At 40.3% G+C, this 19315-nt stretch overlaps 1 protein-coding gene across 4 annotated transcripts in view; it reads left to right on the top strand.

Moving 5' to 3' along the window:
• The first annotated feature begins 2339 nt into the window (after positions 1-2339).
• The window catches only part of Xrra1 (X-ray radiation resistance associated 1), a 59490-nt gene continuing 42514 nt past the window's right edge, over positions 2340-19315 (top strand). For 3 of the 4 annotated variants that reach the window (XM_076843971.2, XM_076843973.2, XM_076843974.2), the window contains exons 1-5: positions 2340-2433; positions 9879-10063; positions 13452-13523; positions 15226-15298; positions 18640-18737. In XM_076843971.2, the coding sequence (XP_076700086.2) occupies positions 2340-2433; positions 9879-10063; positions 13452-13523; positions 15226-15298; positions 18640-18737 (522 nt within the window). The remainder of the gene's footprint in view (positions 2434-9878; positions 10064-13451; positions 13524-15225; positions 15299-18639; positions 18738-19315) is intronic. The other variant, XM_076843972.2, reaches the window with a different exon arrangement.

Here is a 19315-nt window from a genome sequence, read left to right on the forward strand (position 1 = left end):
TTTGTGAGATCTGACATCAGATTGTTGAGGGGAAGGAGAAAGGGAAGGAAAGGGAAAAGGGAATGAGATTGATCAAGTTATGTCATGTGCATGTACAAACATGGCATAATTAACCTCACTATGATGTATAATTATAACACACCAATAAAACAAACTCACAGACTGTAGCAAAGTTAAATTTTTTCTTAACAAATTTGTTGACTTCAGAATCCTTAAATGACAAATGATAAATATAATTATGTTTGGGGGTCTTTACTTCTTTGAAGAATTATTTTTGTATCCAACTCTTTAAAGAGAAGAATATTTAATGAAGAAAAGCTTGAGTCAGGCCCTAGAGTCAGAACCATACTCTCTTCTCAACTTCTGTGCATGTACATGTAGGCACATGCATACATAGCAGATAGGAAGTGAAAAGTTATTTGTGCCCTTTTTATTCTTGAGGTGTAAGGAAATAGGGAAAATGGGATATTTGAAATCTATTCCCCATCACACTGTCCCTGAGGGAGCCTCGCCTCCCTCCCTGCCACCATTGGAGGTACCCCTCCCCTTCCTCCTTCTCCTTCAGGGATGGCTCCATAGGCCTGCCCATCTTTCCCCTATACTCCGAATATTTCCTCCCTTACCACTTCTTCTTCTCAGTCTATAGATGTAGACTGTTAATAACCACCATAATAAAAAATTATCAATGTGTGCTAGCTATGTGCAAGTTACTATTCTAAGTCCTTTCACAAGCATTTTCTCATTTAATCATCAAAATAGCCTTATGAAGTCGGTTTACTTATTGTTTACATTTCAAAGGCATAGAAGAGTTAAGTGACATGCCCAAGGCCACACAGCTAGTTAAGTGGTGTAGCTAGATTCGAACCTGTGTAGTGTGATGCCAGAGTCCATGCTCTGTAGTGGTGCCGGCCAGGACAAGGGTGGAAGCAAGTGCTGACATTGCATTTGTCCCCTCTGAGAGAAAGCAAGTGCCTCCTTAAAGGCTCCCAAGGCACCTCGCTCACTTCCCCTGTCTTGCCCTGCTGTCTACCCATCTCTTGATTTTGCCTTCCTTCCCAGCTGACTCTCTTCTCTCTCTCTCAGAGCCAACCTTTTTGGAAAACTTACACTCACTTTGTGCACTTCTTCACCTCTGCTTACTCTTCCATACATAGTGAAAGTCAGACTTTAATTCTATCCTTCCCTAGAAACTGACCTCCTACATCCTCACGGCCTCACCTTACCCAGCTTCTTAGCTCTTCACTTCCTTTCATTAATCTGACTGCTCTCTGCCCACCTTCCACCTTAGGTCCTTCTACTTCTCTAAAAATTTTTTCAGAACCCTTCAGGGACTGCTCTTCCTTAGTGCTCATACTTCCAGTTGGTCTTATTCCTCTTTTTCCTTTCCCTCTCTTCCTTCCTTTTTTTTTTTTCTTTTTCTTTCTTTAGTTCTTCAGTTGTCTACATGGGCCCTCCTCAGCTCACCCCGGAGTTGCCATAATCCTCCCCTACCTGCAATCACAGTTGCCAGTCACTTTACTACTATTTTTGTCAGGCCTTTCTTTCTAAAAGCACAGCTTGAGTCATGGCCCTATTCAGCTCAGAAATCATTCATGGCTCTCAGTCACCTACAAGATAAATCCTGAGCTCCTAGCCTGACATAAATGCCTGTCAGGAGCAGGCACCATCCTTTCTGTCCAGCCTTACTGTCCAAGACTCCTGAACACACATCCTTGCCCTTCCTGATATCGGTTGTTTCTTTACTGCACACTACCATGCTGTCCATCATATGGCTCTTTCTGTTTGGAATATTTATCTTTCTATCAGTAAACTCAATTCATTCCTCAAATCCTATGTATTTGTTTCAAATCCCATGAACATATCATCTGTTATTATAATATGAGCCCCCTTTTCTCTCAACTCTGTTAAAACATAGAAAAGTTCTAGTGATGACTTAAAATGTGTTAGGCACCTTTCTTACTTGACCCTCTCATATTTCTATTAAGGTAGGATTATCACCCTTGTTTTACAGGTGAGGAAACTGAGGTGCAGAAGGATAAGAGTAACTTGCTCAGACATAATAAGGTTAAGACAGAGCTGTGAATCAAACCAGGTCTGTCTGAGCCTAAAGGCAGTGCTCTTTCTACTATCTGTATTGGGACTGATTTGAGCTGGGAACCCAGGGCCTTGTCTCCCTCTTCATTTAAATGGCCAGGCCATTTCTAAAGCAGGGCAGTGGGCCTCCTGGGCCTCAGAGGGAAGACATGGTGGTGGGCTCATAAGCTACATTGGGGTGAGAGAGCTCTGCTGCCCCTTCTTGCTCTTCTGACTCCTCACTGTCCTTGCTGGCCCCCAGGGAGATGGCCTCCTCTGGAGTCTACAAGCTGGATGAAGGGAAGCCTTACGTCAGCAACTGCTTTCCAGCCAAAAGTCTGCTTCGGATACCGGAGGAAGGTCAGGTGACTCTCAGATTGGTACCTTTTCCTCACATCCGCTCCTGCTTCACACTGCTCCTCATATCATGTCCTCCTTTTTACTCCCTCCTGCCTCTTCCCGCCAGCCTATACCCTCCCATCCATCTTTTTTTAAAAATATTTTTTATTTGTCAATGAACTTTCTTTTATTTGTTTTTATGTGGTGCTGAGGATTGAATCCAGTGCCTCACACATGCTAGGCAAGCGCTCCACCACTGATCCCAGTCCCAGCCCCTCCTATCCATCTTTCACAGCACCCCCAGTGAGACTTCTACAGTGTGCATTTAACTACAGTGCCCACTTTTGTTCAATGACTCTCTTGCCTGACTCCTTTAGCAGGTATTCTGTCATTCCCAGCATAACCTGCCCTTACTGTCTTCTATGACCCCATTCCCAGACCCTATTCCACAGTGCTATTTTCATTTGGCTTTTTTATTTTCCCTGAATGTTCTAGCCTTCATTCCAATTAGCCAAACTCTTTCCATCCACGAAGCCTCCACCCTTCTCCTACTTTTTCCAATAAGTTATCTGACTATCCCAGCCTTCAGTCTTTCTTGTGTGTGTCTTTCTGCCTTTGTCTCTTATTGATGATATTCTACCCAGCTTCTAAATAAAGTGGCTTAAGCTTGACTTCTGCTAAATAGAGTTTCAAATGTTTATGTAGTTAAAAGCTCCCCATGGAGCAGGAACTCTTCCTAACAGTGAGCAGAAACCTGTAGATGGACCATGGTCATATAAATATGAATTATATTTGTTGCTTTGAAAGGGTAGGACAGAGAGAAGAATGTCTTGTTTATGCCAGAGTAGTGACTTGTTAGTCACTATATGTAGAAAGTAGTTCCCTCTTATCTGTGGGGGGATATGTTCCAAGACCTCAGTAGATACTTGAAACTGTGGAAAGCCCAAACCCTAGTTTGGTTTATAAAAATTAGATACAGTATGAGATTAACATATATATTGTTATAATTGTTATACACATCAATTTTAACAATATAGTATACTAAAAGTTGTTTAAAATTTGTGAATTATTTATTTCTGGAATTTTCTATATAATATTTTCAGAGTGCTATTGATTGCCAGTAGCTGAAACCACAGAAACCTTAGACAAGGGGAAACAACTTACATAAAATGCTGGAAGAACTTTCTTCTCCATTCTTTTCTCCCCACTTCTCTTTAATATTTTATTTTTCACATAGGAACCTTCCCTGGCCCCCGCTTCCAATGGAGCTTATCAGTATGAATTCATGGTTGGTCTCTCTCTCTCTCTCTCTCTCTCTCTCTCTCTCACACACACACACACACACACACACACACACATACTCACTACAGATGGAGAGATACGGAAATAAATATAGGCATATATCTGTGTGTGTTGTACAGATATGTTTGTCTGCTGAGAGCAACAACACCTCAGTAGTAAAGAACGTAACTGTTTAAGTAAGTCCCATTTATTTATTCTTGTTATTAACTCTTGGGCTATGGGCATCCTATTAAGGAATTTGGAGCCCGACCCCACAGTATGTAGATTGTAGCCAACTTTTTCTTCTATTATACGCAGTGTCTCTGATTTGATATTTAGTTCCTTGATCCATTTTGAGTTAACTTTTGTGCATGGTGAGAGAAAAGGATTCAGTTTCATTTTGTTGCATATGGATTTCCAATTTTCCCAGCATCATTTGTTGAAGATGCTGTCCTTCCTCCATTGCATGCTACTTACTTAAATTAAAAAGTTTTTTCTCAGCAAGAGAAACAATAAGAGAGGTAAATAGAGAGCCTACATCCTGGGAACAAATTTTTACCCCTCACACTTCAGATAGAGCCCTAATATCCAGAATATATAAAGAACTCAAAAAATTAAACAATAAGATAACAAATAACCCAATCAACAAATGGGCCAAGGACCTGAACAGGCAATTCACAGAGGAGGACATACAATCAATCAACAAGTACATGAAAAAATGCTCACCATCTCTAGCAGTCAGAGAAATGCAAATTAAAACCACCCTAAGATACCATCTCACTCCAGTGAGAGTGGCAGCCATTATGAAGTCAAACAACAATAAGTGTTGGCGAGGATGTGGGGAAAAGGGTACACTTGTATACTGCTGGTGGGACTGTAAATTGGTAAGGCCAATATGGAAAGCAGTATGGAGATACCTGGGAAAGCTGGGAATGGATCCACCATTTGACCCAGCTATCGCCCTCCTCGGACTATTCCCTGAGGATCTTAAAAGAGCGTACTATAGGGATACTGCCACATCAATGATCATAGCGGCACAATTCACAATAGCTAGACTGTGGAACCAGCCTAGATGCCCTTCAATAGATGAATGGATAAAAAAAAATGTGGCATCTATACACAATGGAGTACTACGCAGCACTAAAAAATGATAAAATCATAGAATTTGTAGGGAAATGGATGGCATTAGAGCAGATTATGCTAAGCGAAGCTAGCCAATTCTTAAAAAACAAATGCCAAATGTCTTCTTTGATATAAAGAGAGCAACTAAGAACAGAACAGGGAGGAAGAGCATGAGGAAAAGATTAACATTAAACAAAAACGATTGGGGGGAGAGAAAGGGAGAGAGAAGGGAAAACATATGGAAATGGTAGGAGACCCTCAATGTTACACAAAATACATAGAAGAGGTTGTGAGGGGAAAGAGGGGGGAAACTAGGGAGAGAATTGAACAACAGCACAAGAGGTAGAGAGGGAAGATGGGAGGGGAGGGGAAGGGGATAGTAGGGGATAGGAAAGGTAGCAGAATACAACAGTCACTAATATGCCATTATGTAAAAACATGAGTATGTAACCGATGTGATTCTGCAATATGTATTTGGGGTAAAAATGGGAGTTCATAACCCAATTGAGTCAAATGTATGAAAGATGATATATCATGAGCTTTGTAATGTTTTGAACAACCAATAAAAAATAGTAATATTTTGCAAGACACATTGCAGTCAAAATGTAATAAATTCGTAGATGCACCAAATTTTATTGAAACTCCTTCTATATGAGATGCATTTGTTTGCCTAATCCAGTAAGTATCACTGTACTGAAGAATGTAATTCTAATTTTTCACAAGATCTCTTACTAAAATAGAAATGTAGGTCAAAATTCTGAGATATTCTAACACATTAAAATTTTTGAAACAAAGTACGTATGGATTGTATTATCAGTATAATAATTGAAGAAAGTAATAAATATAGTTTACATGTAAGAAAAAAAAGAACGTAACTGTTGCTTAGATCATGGTTTCTAAATATTGTCTGCACTGAAAGGAACAAGGGATCCTCAGAGAAAACGATGTTTGCAGGGCTGGGGCAGGAAAAAATACAAGTTGAGCCTGGAACAGCTTGTGATGCCAGAAAATAAAGAAGTACTCAGAAAAATGACAGGAGCAGGTTGAAAGGACACAGGAACCAAACAAGAGAGCTTATGGCCAAAGCTGGAACAATCTGGGCAATGAAATAAATAACCGTAGGAGTGTGTTGTAAACCATAGGATAAATAAATATCCATGAGTCCATACTGATGCAAATAAGTATTTGAATAAATAAATGGGGGAGAAGGAAAAGCCCTTCCTTACAGTATAATCCAATTAATAAATGTAGAATAAATGAAATAGGAAATCACTATTCAAACATCATAGTAATTTTTTGCAGGTAACAACCATGGATGTTGTCTCAGTCAGAGTTCTCAGAGAGAGACAGACAATTTTCCCCCCTGGAATTGGCATATGTGATTGAAGGGGCTGAGGGAACCTTTGAGAAGAGATAATGCTGTAGTTTTGAGTTAAGATTTCTTTTTCTTCCAGGAAAACTTGAAGGAGAAACCTCAGCTTTTGCTTATAGGGTCTTTCAATGGATTGAGTGATAGCCACCTCCACTATCAAGTATAGTCTCTTACTAAACACCAAGTGATTGTAGATATCAGTTACACCTACAAAATATCATCACGGCAATACCTAGATTGGTGTTTGACTGAATAACTGTATATTATACCCTAGTGAAGCTGACACATAACTATCGCAAATGATAAAGTAAGTTTGATGAGAAACAGGACATTTGAATAACCTTAATGTATATTAGTTAATTTTGAAAGGAAAGATAGTAACTTCTCAGTAGAAAGACCAGGCAGAGACTACTTTATCTGATCAAAATTCACATCACCAGAAATAGGGTTCAGTGACCTTATGAACTCTCTGAAATGATGCTGTCAGAAAGGCACAACTTTGCTTCTGTGGTAGCTTTGCCAAGTGCAAAGCCTTAATCTAATCTTGGGGGAAAAAACATCAAACAAGTACAAACTGAGAGACATTTTACAAAAATATTTGACAAGTACTCTTCATAAGTGTCAAGATTACACAGGAAAAAGAAAGACTGGGGAATTGTCATGAATTAGACGGACTAAGGAGCCATGACAGCCAAATGCAATGTGAGATCCTGGATTAGACCTTGGAGCTGATGAAGGACATTAGTGAGAAAACTGGCAAAAGTCAAAGAAAGGCTCAGATTAGTAACCCATACTGTACCAATGTTAATTACTTGGTGTTTAGTCATCTTTTACATTGCTATGACCAAAATACCCAACAAGAAAAACTTATAGGAGGAAAAATTTATTTTCATTCATGGTATCAAAGGTTTACAGATGACTGACTCTAATGTTGTGGGTTCAAAGTAACATAATGGAGAAACAGAACATAATGGAGAAAGGACATGGCAAAGAAAGCTGCTCCCTTCATGACAGCCAGGAAGCAGGGGAAGGGCTGGGGGTGGAAGTGGTCACAGGGAAGATTCCTTCTTCCAAGCCATATCCCACCTGCCTGCAGTTACCACACAGTCCACTTATTTCACCTCTGAATATTCCTGCAGAAACACAGGAGCTGTTTGGGGGGACATCTCATTTCAAAACCATAACATTCTGCCCCTGCCCCCCCCCAATCTCAGTCTATCTCAAAATGCAAATGCATTTAGACTCCAAGAGTCTCACAGGGATTAACAGTGTCAGCATTGCCCAAAGCCCAAGTTCAAAGTCTCCTCTGAAACTCAATGTAGATAAGTTCTTTGCCAGAATGTAATACAAATGGCCTCGAGTCCAATTCCCAAGAGAATCCTCATTTCCCTCTGAAACTCCATGAGCAGAATCTGTATCCCTGTTGGCATTTTGGTCTTTTGTATTCCCATAGGAATTGCCCATTAAACTCTGCCTACAACATGCTGAGGCTTTTCCAGCCTGCATTTCCAAACTTTTCCAAATTCATCCCACAAACCATTTCCAAAGGCTTTTGTACCACATGGTCCTGTTAGTCTCAGCATTAACCCTGCTTCTCAGAATCAATTTCTGTTTGAGTCAGCTCTTTTATTGCTGTGACCAATATATCTGACAAGAATAACAGTAGAGGAAACGTTTATTTTGGCTCATGGTATCAGAGGCCTCAGTCCATAGGTTGCTGATTCCATTGGTCTGGATCCAAGAGGAAGCAGAACATCATGAAAAAAGAACAGCAGTGGAGGAAAGCTTCTCAGCTCACAGGCAGAGTCAGGAAGCAGAGAGGGTGGGGAAGGAGCCTCAGGGAAGATGCCCGAGTAACCTACCTCTTTCAACCACACCCTGCCTGCCTATAGTTACCACCAGTCCATTCAAACTGGGTGGACTGATTAGGTTATAGTTCACACAGTCCAGCCATTTCACTTCTGAATGTTCCTTCAGAAACACAGAAGCTTTCGGGGAACATCTTATATCAAAATCTTAGCACTTGGTTTCAGTAACTGTGTTATGGTTATGTAAGATGTAAACATTAGGGAAACTGGGTAAAGCCTACAAGGGAACACTGTATTATTTTTGAAACTTTTCTGGAAGTCTAAGATTATCTTAAAATGAAAAATTACAAAGGAACAAACAAGTCAAAAAAGACTCTCTCTGGATCCCCTTTCTGCTAGAAGCCATCCCATTACAACCTTTTACTGGGCTTAGGGGACTTTTCATGACTCTGCTGACCTCTCCAGCCTCATTTCTTTTTCCTCATGTTGATCTCCTGACACACTTCAGGTCTTACGTTTTGGCCACATTGAGAATTTTGGCACCAACTTAAAAGTCTCCAGGAGTCAAGGATATGAGGATAGGGTAAGGGGGAATCAAAGTCCATACCCAGGACTTTAGGGGCAGCTTGTGAAACTGGTTACTTGGACTGCCAGGCCCAGAGTGGCTCACATAAGAAGCAGGATTGGCAACAGTGATCAGATTGGGGAGGGAGCCCCTGAGGCAAGGTAGGGGCTGCTTCAGAAAAGAGCTGGTGTTAGAGGCACCACACTGTTTTCCATAGCTATGCTGTTCTGATCTTTCGTACCTCTAATTATTTCTTATTCTTTTCGCTCTGCCTAGACTGCCTGTTTTTTTTTTTTTTAATCTCCATTAGTGAACTACTTTCAATTTACTAGATTCTGCTTATGTTCTGGGCTTCCAGAACACTTAATATATTATTGAGTTTTGCGGGGTCAGGGCTTCTGTTTTATTTATTCATATAACTCCAGCTTCCAAAATAATGTAGATGCCCAGAAAAGTATAAATAGATTATTGTATTGTATTGCTATGTCTCAAGAATTAACATTAAGTCACTCATTCAGCAACAATTACAATATGGTAAGCTCTATGCAGGCCTCAGGAATACTGAGATGAAGGAATCAGATTAAGTCCCTGCTGTTACAGAGCTTCCACTCTAGGAGAGAGATGGATACTAATAAGCAATAAATAAAACAATCACAAATTGCAATGAAGGCCATCAGTAAATAAACTGCTAATATAAGAGAAAGCAGGTTTCTGGTAGGTGGACTTACCAGTAAACTTCATACTCTTCTTTTTGCATACATAAATTTTTCACTTCTTTTGATAATGAACATTTATTGTTTATTTGCTTGTTTGTCTTAAATGCCAACTGCCCTGTCATTTTCCTATTTTGAGTTCCCTACACAGTCTTTCATGATGGTCTGGGAAGATGGACACCATTAAGGTCACACATTGGTTTTACCTAAGAGATGACAATGGGGGAGTAACTGGGATCTGTTTTCCTAAGAGGGGATTGGGAAGACTTTACAGAACAAGAAATACCTGATCTTGGGTCTCCAAGAAACAGTAGAATTTGGATATGAATCAAATTACGTGAAGAGTTGGGCAGTTTATTCTTCCTCTTTTAGTCTAAGCCCTTTCATCTTTGAAAAAGGGCAGTAATATGTCCCTCACTGGGCTTGTGTGCCGGTTAAATGAGATAAATATGTAAACACCCCTACCCAGCAGTGGTGCAGAGTCTGGTGCATATTATGTAATCAAGAGCTAATTTTTATTTTAGGGTTACAGATAACTATCTTGTAATTGCACTCACAGCTTTGGAGGAGTGTACCCCTTCTCACTGAACTGATCTTCCCAACAGGACTAGGACACTGGTTAGTGACTCGGAAAGGTAACCTCAAGAAGAAGCCCAAGGGAATGGTTGAGGCACCCACTGAAGGTCAGGAATGCCCAAAGAAGGTTTCTTTTGACGGTGTGGGGAAGAAAAGGATTCAGCGGGAAAGTCAAGGGGACGTTCCTGGACATCTCCTGGATCGTGCTTTTCTGGTGAGAGCAAACACATCGTGGAGTGGCTGGCAGCATCAGCTGAGGAAGAGGGTAGAGTTGGGGGCAAGGAGTTGCTCTGCTCTGGTACAGCTACCCACAGCCTATTCTAAATTATGAGAGTAGTGTTGGCAAATACAGCCTGAATGATGGAGGGACCCAAAACTTCTTTAGATGGGAAGCCTTCTTTATGTTCACCCCATGAGATAGACACAGTATTGTCATCCCTATTATTGTTGTCATTAGGCAGATGTGAAAACTAAGGCTCCAAGAGGTAAATTACTATTGCTGAGATACCGTGGCCCGTAAGTGGCTGGGCCAAGATTAGAAATCTGGCCTATATACTCTAAAATAAAATCTCTTGTTTCGAGTTGGGGAGACAAAGGAGTAAGTTGTTCACAGGGAAGGAGTCCACTGGGAATCCCATTCCATACCTAATAGGCAGAAAGATTCCTGTTCTGTTCTGACATGCAGTGATTTCATCAGGACCAAGTGGGATTGGGGAGGGCCTCCTTTCCCAGTCATTGTCTTTGGCTTTCATGTCTTGCTGAAGGCTAAGAGCTGATTAGGTATTACTTGAAGCCTGGGCCAGGCTTTATGAAGACAGCAGGGAGGCTGTATGGGAGACGGAGCAGGTAATTTCACATCTGCTTTCTGCAATGCCTCAGTGGAGTTACAAAGAAAGACACATTTTGTAAATCAATATTAATGGCCAGTCCAACACTCAAGGCTCCCTGAGAAGAACTCTCTGGCAGCTGCTTTGTTCCTAGATTCTACTTATGGTTCCCAAGAGATGGGTGTGTGCATAGATCAGAGGTTGAAAGAGATTTTGTTGGTTTTGTCTTTCCTCAATTGGGTAATACCAGCTCTTTGCAGAACATGTGGAATTTGTTTCATTGTTTCCATTTCTCATTGAGAATGAGGAGGACCGAAACAGCAGTACTGAGGAGGGACAAACACTTTCCATAGTGGTCTTTCTCCTCCTCATATCCAAATACAGTTGGCCCTGCATGTCAATAGTTTCCACATCTACAGATTCAAAACATAAAAACAAAAAACAAAACAAAAATGTCTGTATAGAACATATGCAGATTTTTTTCCTTATCATTATTCCCTAAAAACTACAGTATCAACTATTCATCTCTCATTTACATTGTACTAGATATTATAAGTAATCTAAAGATGTTTCAAGTATGCAGGAGGATGTGCATACATTATGTATGAATATTGCACCATTTTATATAAGGGACTTTAGCATCCATATGTTTTGGTTTCCAAGGGAGGTCCTGGAACCAATCTATAGCAGATACTGAGGAACGACTATACATATACATTTCCACATTTAATCAGTATAGCTTGCTACCTGTGTTGCCACTTTGGGTGGCAGAAACAACATCAATGCTTTTTAAAGTAATGAGGTATCCATGCTACCTATTGGATAGTTTCACTTGAGTTTTTCACTGGCAATTCATATTGAACTACCACACAATTATCTTACTCCAAGTTCCAAGAAATTGCTTTTTCCATTATTTACCATACTATCTCTATTTTGGCACTACTGTCTACTCAAGTTACCAAGCCAGTAACCTAGGGTTTCACTTTATCCTGGCCTCTCCTTCCTATCCAAGTCCTGGCAGTTAATAAGAAATTATCAGTCTCTGTTTTCATCTCTGCTGTCATTATCCTTAGCTTGGTCACCATCATCTATTATTAGGATAATCCAGTAACTTCCTAACTAATTTGAACCAATTGGATGCTTTTTTTTCCATATAAAAACAAGCCAGAGACATTGTTTAGTGTAGATTAATTTACTGGTTTCATAACATCTTCCAAGAATCAGGTTCCTTCCATCTTTCTGCTCTGCCAATCACAGGACATTGATATGTCCTTTGGGCTAATTGACTTCATGGTCCCAAGATGGCTGCAGCAATTCCAGTCATTACATATAGAGGATAATATTCAGAGTAGAGAAGGGATGGTCATTTCTTTATGTCTATTTTTAGAAGTATTTTTTCTGGTTACCCACCCCTACACTTAGCAGCCAGTATCTCATTGGCCAGACCTATATCATAGTCATCCATTAGAGGAATGATACCTCTGTGATTGGCTTAGACAGATTAAAACTTATCCCTTGCAGCTGGGGTTTAAGAACATATCCACTTGGAGAAATGTGAATAACATTGGTGTTTGTAATAAGGAAGGAATATAAAAGTGATTACTGGGAAGGTAACAATACCTGCAACAGTGATGTTTCCCGTTCTTTCGTCCTTTCAATGTGTATCAGACTTTTTTCCTTTTCATGTGTATCAGACTTACCAATTTTTATAAAACTACTATAAGTCCCTGCCAAAAAAAAAAAATCTCTGACAGCTTTCTATTGGTTATTGAATAAAACCCACACTCCTTCACAGAGCCAACATGGACCCACATGATCTAAGGACTGCCTCTCTAACTTTGTTGTGGTTTTCATCCTCTCAAAAGCACCTCACTTTCTCTTGCCAATCCCTACCACCCACTCTCATGGGACCAACTCCTATTTAGCTTTTAAGTCTGAATTTTACTTTCTTAAGTAAATATTTCCTCATTTTCAGGCTGAAGTTAGGACTTCCTGTTACTGTCTTCCATAGGATCTTGAATTTTTCCTTTAAAATATTTATCACATTGATAAATGCTTGCTTGCCACTTGGCTTCCCAAGAGATTGTAAGCTCCATGAAGTCATGACATGTTCCTGCTTTTTCTCCATTGTCTTCCCAATACTTAGTTCAGAGACTAAGTATAACAAAGAGGTATCATAATTAACAGAACAAAGGAATGAGGTTCCATTAAACACATATAGAAGTTACAAAGCTGGGATTTACTTCTAACTCTTTAAATATGTAGTGTGATGTGGTAGGCAACAGAGCATAGTGTTTAAAGATTACAGATTTGGATTCAAATCATACATCTATCAATTAGTAGCTGTAGGATCTTAGGCAAGACACTTTACATCTCTTAACCTCATTTAAAAAGGAAGATAATGCTACCTATGTCAGAGGGTTTGGTTAGGATTAGAAGAAAGTTTGTTAATATATTTAGCATAGGATATGTCTCAAAGTAGTGCTAAGTAAATATTTGGTGAATGAATAGATAAATAAAGAATTTTTATAGTAGAGCGCTCGCCTAGCATGTGTGTGGCACTGAGTTTTATATTCAGCACCACATAAAAATAAATAAAGTCATTGTGTCCATCTACAACTTAAGAAAAATATTTTTAAAAATAATGAATGAATGAACAAAGCAAATTATGACAGACTATGGGATTTTCCCAATAAGACAACACGGAACAAAAATAGCTTAATTAATTACATTTTATTGTGGCCTCAAGAGCTGACTCTTTGTCCTGTGTCCCAGCTGAAGCACCACCATGTGAGGAAACCATCAGACCTGTGCAGCATCAACGTGAGTGGATTGAAGTTATCCCAGGTGAGGCCAGCAGCAAAGATGTTGGGTGAGCCAGATCTGAAGTGGCACTTGCTATTCTAGTTTTATTTGTTATGCCTCCGCAGTCCCTGGGGACTGAAAATATGGTCATGTGGAAGGAGGGCAGAGAAGGCCAGCAAAGACTCAATGAATGAAAACAGTACTCATTCATAAACAAACTTTTTTTTGGGTGAGGGGTACTGAGGATTGAACTTAGGGGCACTCGACCGTTGAGCCACATCCCCAGCCCTATTTTGTATTTTATTTAGAGATAGGGTCTCACTGAGTTGCTTAGCACCTCACTATTACTGAGGCTGGCTTTGAACTTGCGATCCACCTGTCTCAGCATCCTAAGCCCCTGGGATCACAGGTGTGCACCATGCATGGCATCCATCCAGAAACAAATTTTTTGTTTGCTATCAATTCAGTATTGTCATTGTCTCATTTGATATGAATTAAAGGAACTTACCTTATGAATCTGGTTTTTGAGTTTGCCCTCTAGAATTTTGATCCAGTGAAATTCCTTGTATAACACTGAGTTTCCAACCCAAGAGCCTGCAATCTGATAGGAGTATGTCATTAGAGAAAACAATTATTAGAGAACAATTATTGTAATAATGAAAAATTAGAAATACATTAAATGTGCATCCATTGGGAAAGGATAGCTTTTAACATACTCAAATAATGGAACACTATCAAGGAATTTAGATGGATGAACTAGGGCTACATGTATCAACACAAATAATGTCAAAAAAGCCACATGTAGGGCTGGGGATGTGGCTCACAGCCTTTAACACAAGCGGTATCGTGCTCGCCTGGCATGTGGAAGGCCTGGGTTCGATCCTCAGCACCACATACAAATAAAGATGTTGTGTCCGCCGAAAACTAAAAATAAATATTAAAAAAATTTCTCTCCCTCTCTCTCTCTCTCTGTCTCTCTCCCTCTCTTAAAAAAAAGCCACATGTATCAATACAAGTCAATCTCAAAAACATATCAGTGAGTGAAAAGGCAGGTTGCAGAACAGATATCTATCATATGATTTATTTAATAGAAAGTTTTAAAGCATGAAAACAGTAATCCCAGTGGCCTAGGAGGCTGAGGCAAGAGGATTGTGAGTTCAAAACCAGCCTCAGCAACAGCAACTCAGTGAGACCCTGTCTCTAAATAAAACAGGGATAGGAATGTGGATCAGTGGTCGAGTGCCCCTGTGTTCAATCCCTGGCACCAAAAAAAAAAAAAAAAAAGCATGAAAACAGCACTATTTATGTTTGCTGAATATCCCCCATATTTGGGTATTTATACATAATACAACAGGAATGGGAATGATGATCATCAATTCAAAATTGCTATTATGGGATTGGGGAGGGAAACTTGGAGGGAGGTTATGATGGTGATAGTCACCCTCTGTAATGGTTTATATCTTTAAATAAATTTCAAGCAAAAAATTCATGTTTATTAAAACTGGATAAGGTTTACATAGGTCTTTGGAGTATCCGTCACTATGCTTTTCTTACATTTGAAATATTTCAGAATAGAAAAAGCATAGCAGAAAAGCCCTCACAGCCCTTAACACATTGCTACTCTGTGCTAATGGTGGCTCTTGTCCCTTTAGGTCTTTGTTCATTCTGACAGAAGTTCTGAAGCTTCAACAAGGTTCGCTTTAGGGAACTAATGTTGTGTTTTTCCTGAAATGTCTTCCTACAGGTGAAGGAAAAGGACTTCAAGCACTTTACTTCTGTGATTTATATCAATGCCTCAGAAAACCTGCTCCCTCTAGGTGAGCTCTTTCTTCTTGAAAACTGTCTCCTATCTCCTGGCTAGCACAGTCAGTCACTTGTGTTAAGATTTGTGTCCATCCATCCATGATTGGCCACTTGTCTGTTTTGTGGAATGCAACATTCTGGGTGCGGGGAGAGCACACAGACCTCGAGGGCAGCCCCGTATCGGTGCATTTCTCTGTGAGCTGCTGCCTCTCTCTCTGTAAATGGGTATAATTCCCTTCTTCCTCCCTTTGCAGGCTACCTTGCAGACTGAGATGAGATAGATGTTTCAGCCTGTAAGTGCTCCTAGAGGAACAGAAAGCCTTCTTAGTTATTTAGCAAATCCACAGTGACCCCTGCTGGTGAGTGCTTGGCCTTTAGAAGGGAGCGAGTTTCTATTCCAATGAACTTGTGGTCTGGTGGGAGACATGGGCTTAAATATAGCCAGAGCAGGATACAGTATAAGCAATGATAGAGGGAATCAGGAAATGCTACACAAGCATATAAGTGGGACTTAACCCAGGCTGGAGAGTTAGGAGGAACTTCTGAGAAGAGAAAGAATGAATTAGGGCTACGTGAATTAATACAAATGAACCTGAACTAAGACAAACAGAAGGAAAAAAAAAAAAGGAAAGGAAAAAAGAAAGGGCAGTAAGAGTGACTTAGGAATTTGAAGACTTAAGAAGGTGGCAGGGACTCTATCCTCAAGAGTCTTGAGTGACTCGGACTTAATCTAGCAGGTGAAAGACAGTCTTGGTAGATTTTAAATAGAGAAGCTCTTGGTGGCTGTCAGCAGGGTGGACTACAAGGATAGAAGATGAAGGCCAGGAAACCTGAGAGATGAGACCTGAGCCAGGGTAGGGCAAGAGGAGTGAAGGGAATTGAAAGAGAAAGACTCAGGAGGAAGCAGAAATTATAGGACTTGACAGGCAGTGGGAGTGTGAGGGGAAGGAGGGATCAAGGGGATACTCACTGAGATAGCATACTTGGGGGAGGCAGGTTAGGGGAACATAGGATGAGTCCGTTTTGTTGCATTGAGTTTGAAGGGTATTTTAACAAAACACCTGATGAGATCCCTGCCCTTGAGGAGACAGTTGTGGTCTCTTGACTTACAAGGTGTGGGCTTAAAGTAAAAAGACCAACAGGCATGTGATTATCAGCAAGACTGATAATCAGAACAACTCCAAGATGCTATTTTCTGCCCATCATATATTGGCAAAAATGAAAAGGACTCACAACCCATGTTGGTATGGAAATGGATATTTGTATATTCAACTGGTAGAAATATAGTACATTGTCATGACATTCTGGAGGTAGTTTTCCAGTGTCACTCAAAATTATAAGTAGGCGGGGCTGGGGACGTGGCTCAGGCGGTAGCGCGCTCGCCTGGCATGCGTGCGGCCCGGGTTCGATCCTCAGCACCACATACAAACAAAGATGTTGTGTCCGCCAGTAACTAAAAAATAAATATTAAAATTCTCTCTCTCTCCTCTCTCACTCTCCTCTCTCTTTAAAAAAAAAAATTATAAGTAGGCATTGCTTTAATGGAATAGTTCAGTTCCAGGGATTTATTCAATAGAATCACTCTTGTGCAAGGAAGTTCATTGAAATACCCATAGAGCAGTCATTTATTAGGCCTTACTGAACCTTTTGACTCACAAGCCTATTGTAGGCCACCCTGGACATTAAGCTCACTTAGAAGGCTCAAAATAATACTACACGGTTGTGTAGTTCTCTGTTGTGGAATCCTTGTGGCCATCCATGAAGCTGTCTCCATGGCCATCCATGAGTCATTCTCTAAGGCCTGCCCCAGGTGTCACTTCAGGTGTGAGACAATGAGACTTTTATTGGGTGGATGCAGGGGTCATCCTGGCTTAGAAACCTCAATACCCCTGGGTGCAGTGGCACACACCTATAATTCCACCTACCCAGGAGGCTGAGGCAGGAGGATCCAAAGTTTGAAGCCAGCCTGGGAAACTTCATGAGATCTTGTCTTGAAATAAAAAATTAATAAATAAAAAGGGCTGGAGATGTACCTCAGTGGGAGAGCACCCCTGGATGTAATATCCAATAGAGGAGAGAAAGAGGGAGAGGGAGAAAGGAAGGGAGCAGGAGAGACAGAGAGAAAGCTAGCTAGCTTATTGCCTGCAGGAGTCAATATTCCTTGTGATACTCCATAGGCATAGCTAGACCCCCCCCCCGCCCACAAAGGATATGTTACAGAAGTCACCACATACAGGGAAGCATCTTCTTCAGGTATTTATAGTTTATTCATAGTCTCTCCTGCTTCAGATGCAATATACCAATCTGGAGGCATTTTTACCAAAGCATTATTGCCTAGTAACACAGTTACCATAGCATTTGTTTCACGTTACCAGAGAAACGGGCAGAAAATTAACCCAAGGTCCAGTTCTCATGCAGAGGGGGAAAAGCTTAATTACCTTTTAACCACATAGCCTAAAGCCTATCAATAGGGGAATTACAGAAAATAATTAAAGCATTAGATAGATCTATATATTTTAATGTGGAATAATCTTCACGTAGTACTATTAAGGGGAAAAAACATCAGAATACAATGTGTATGGTATGATTCCATTTTTGTAAAAAGAAGTGTGTGTATTTTTTTTGGTAGTTGTAGATGAATAGAATGTCTTTATTTTATTTGTTTATATTTTGTGGTGTTAAGGATCAAACCCAGTACCTCACACATGCTAGGCAAGTGCTCTACCACTGAGCTACAATCCCAGCTTAAGAAGTGTATGTATTTTAATATATGCATGAGAAAAAGTGTGTGTATTATACATGAAAAAGTGTTATATTATACATGAAACTTTTAATCATTATCTCTGGGTATTGGGATTAAAGGGAACTTTTGTTTTTCTGTGATGTTTGACTACTTTGGGTAGACATGTTTAACTTCTGTAATCAAATAATAGAGATGGGCTCAGTGGTAGAGCACTTGATTGGCATACACAAGGTCCTGAGTTTGATCCTTAGCACTATAAAAATAGGTAAATAAAAAAATTTTAAATGGACTTTGCATTTGGATAGACTTGGATATCTAAGTTTTTTCTATCATTTGGATAGAAAAAACAATTCTTGTTTTTTCCATTTACCACCAATTCCATTTCTAGAAAATTATTTATCCTGTCTGAGTCTCCACTTCCTCAGCCATAGAATGGAAGTAGTAATCCCTGTTTTTGAGGGTTATTAGAGATTTAGAGGTTATATACATAAAGCACCTTCCACAGTGCTTGACCTGATCCAGGGGGAACCCAGTGAATGGTCATTACTAATACATTTCTTCTCCTAAGTCCTTTACAAGCTGCAGATTCTCTCTTTCTTTTCTCCCATGTAGAGGCATTTCACTCATTTCCAGCCTTAAAGGAACTGGAGCTCGCATTTAATGGCATCAAGAGAGTCTACGTGAAATATGGAGACTTTAAGTTATTAGAAGTAAGTTGGAGGTAGGGAGATTTTGGTGTCCACCTATTTCCCTGTAAGGTATGAATATGGGGTTCTCTACTAGTTACAGCTTTGCGAAGAGACTTTCTGGGCCTTTACATCCAGACCTTTGCTTCATGACTGGCTTCCAGAGATGATGGTGGTGATGGTGGGGCTATAGGTGTGGTGGTGTTGATAATGGTAGTGGTGATAGCAGTGAGGAAGATGGATGATACCTATGGCCATTAGTGTGTGGTCCTAGAAAACAAATGCTAAGGGTTGTTCATGTTCAAGAGAGTCTATGCAGTAAAGTGAATTCAAACCGAGTATCATAGGAGGAGTTTGAGGGGAGATCTGGATCCAGCAAGAGTTGAAGAGCCATAGAGGTTAAAAGCTAGGTGCAACATATTGGACCAACTAAAATGGTGAAATTATGGACTGATGTCAAAGACCCATCCTGGGCTGAGTGAGCTGGATCATAGCGGCCTGGGGTAGAGCAGTCTGTAGGCCTGGTTCATAGGCCCAGAGATAAGGTTGAAACAAAATAGGACTACTGTGAGTTCTGCAGCAGACTCTAGACATATGCACAT

This window comes from Callospermophilus lateralis, chromosome 2 (genome assembly GCF_048772815.1).
Source record: "Callospermophilus lateralis isolate mCalLat2 chromosome 2, mCalLat2.hap1, whole genome shotgun sequence".
NCBI classification, from domain to species: Eukaryota; Metazoa; Chordata; class Mammalia; order Rodentia; family Sciuridae; genus Callospermophilus; species Callospermophilus lateralis.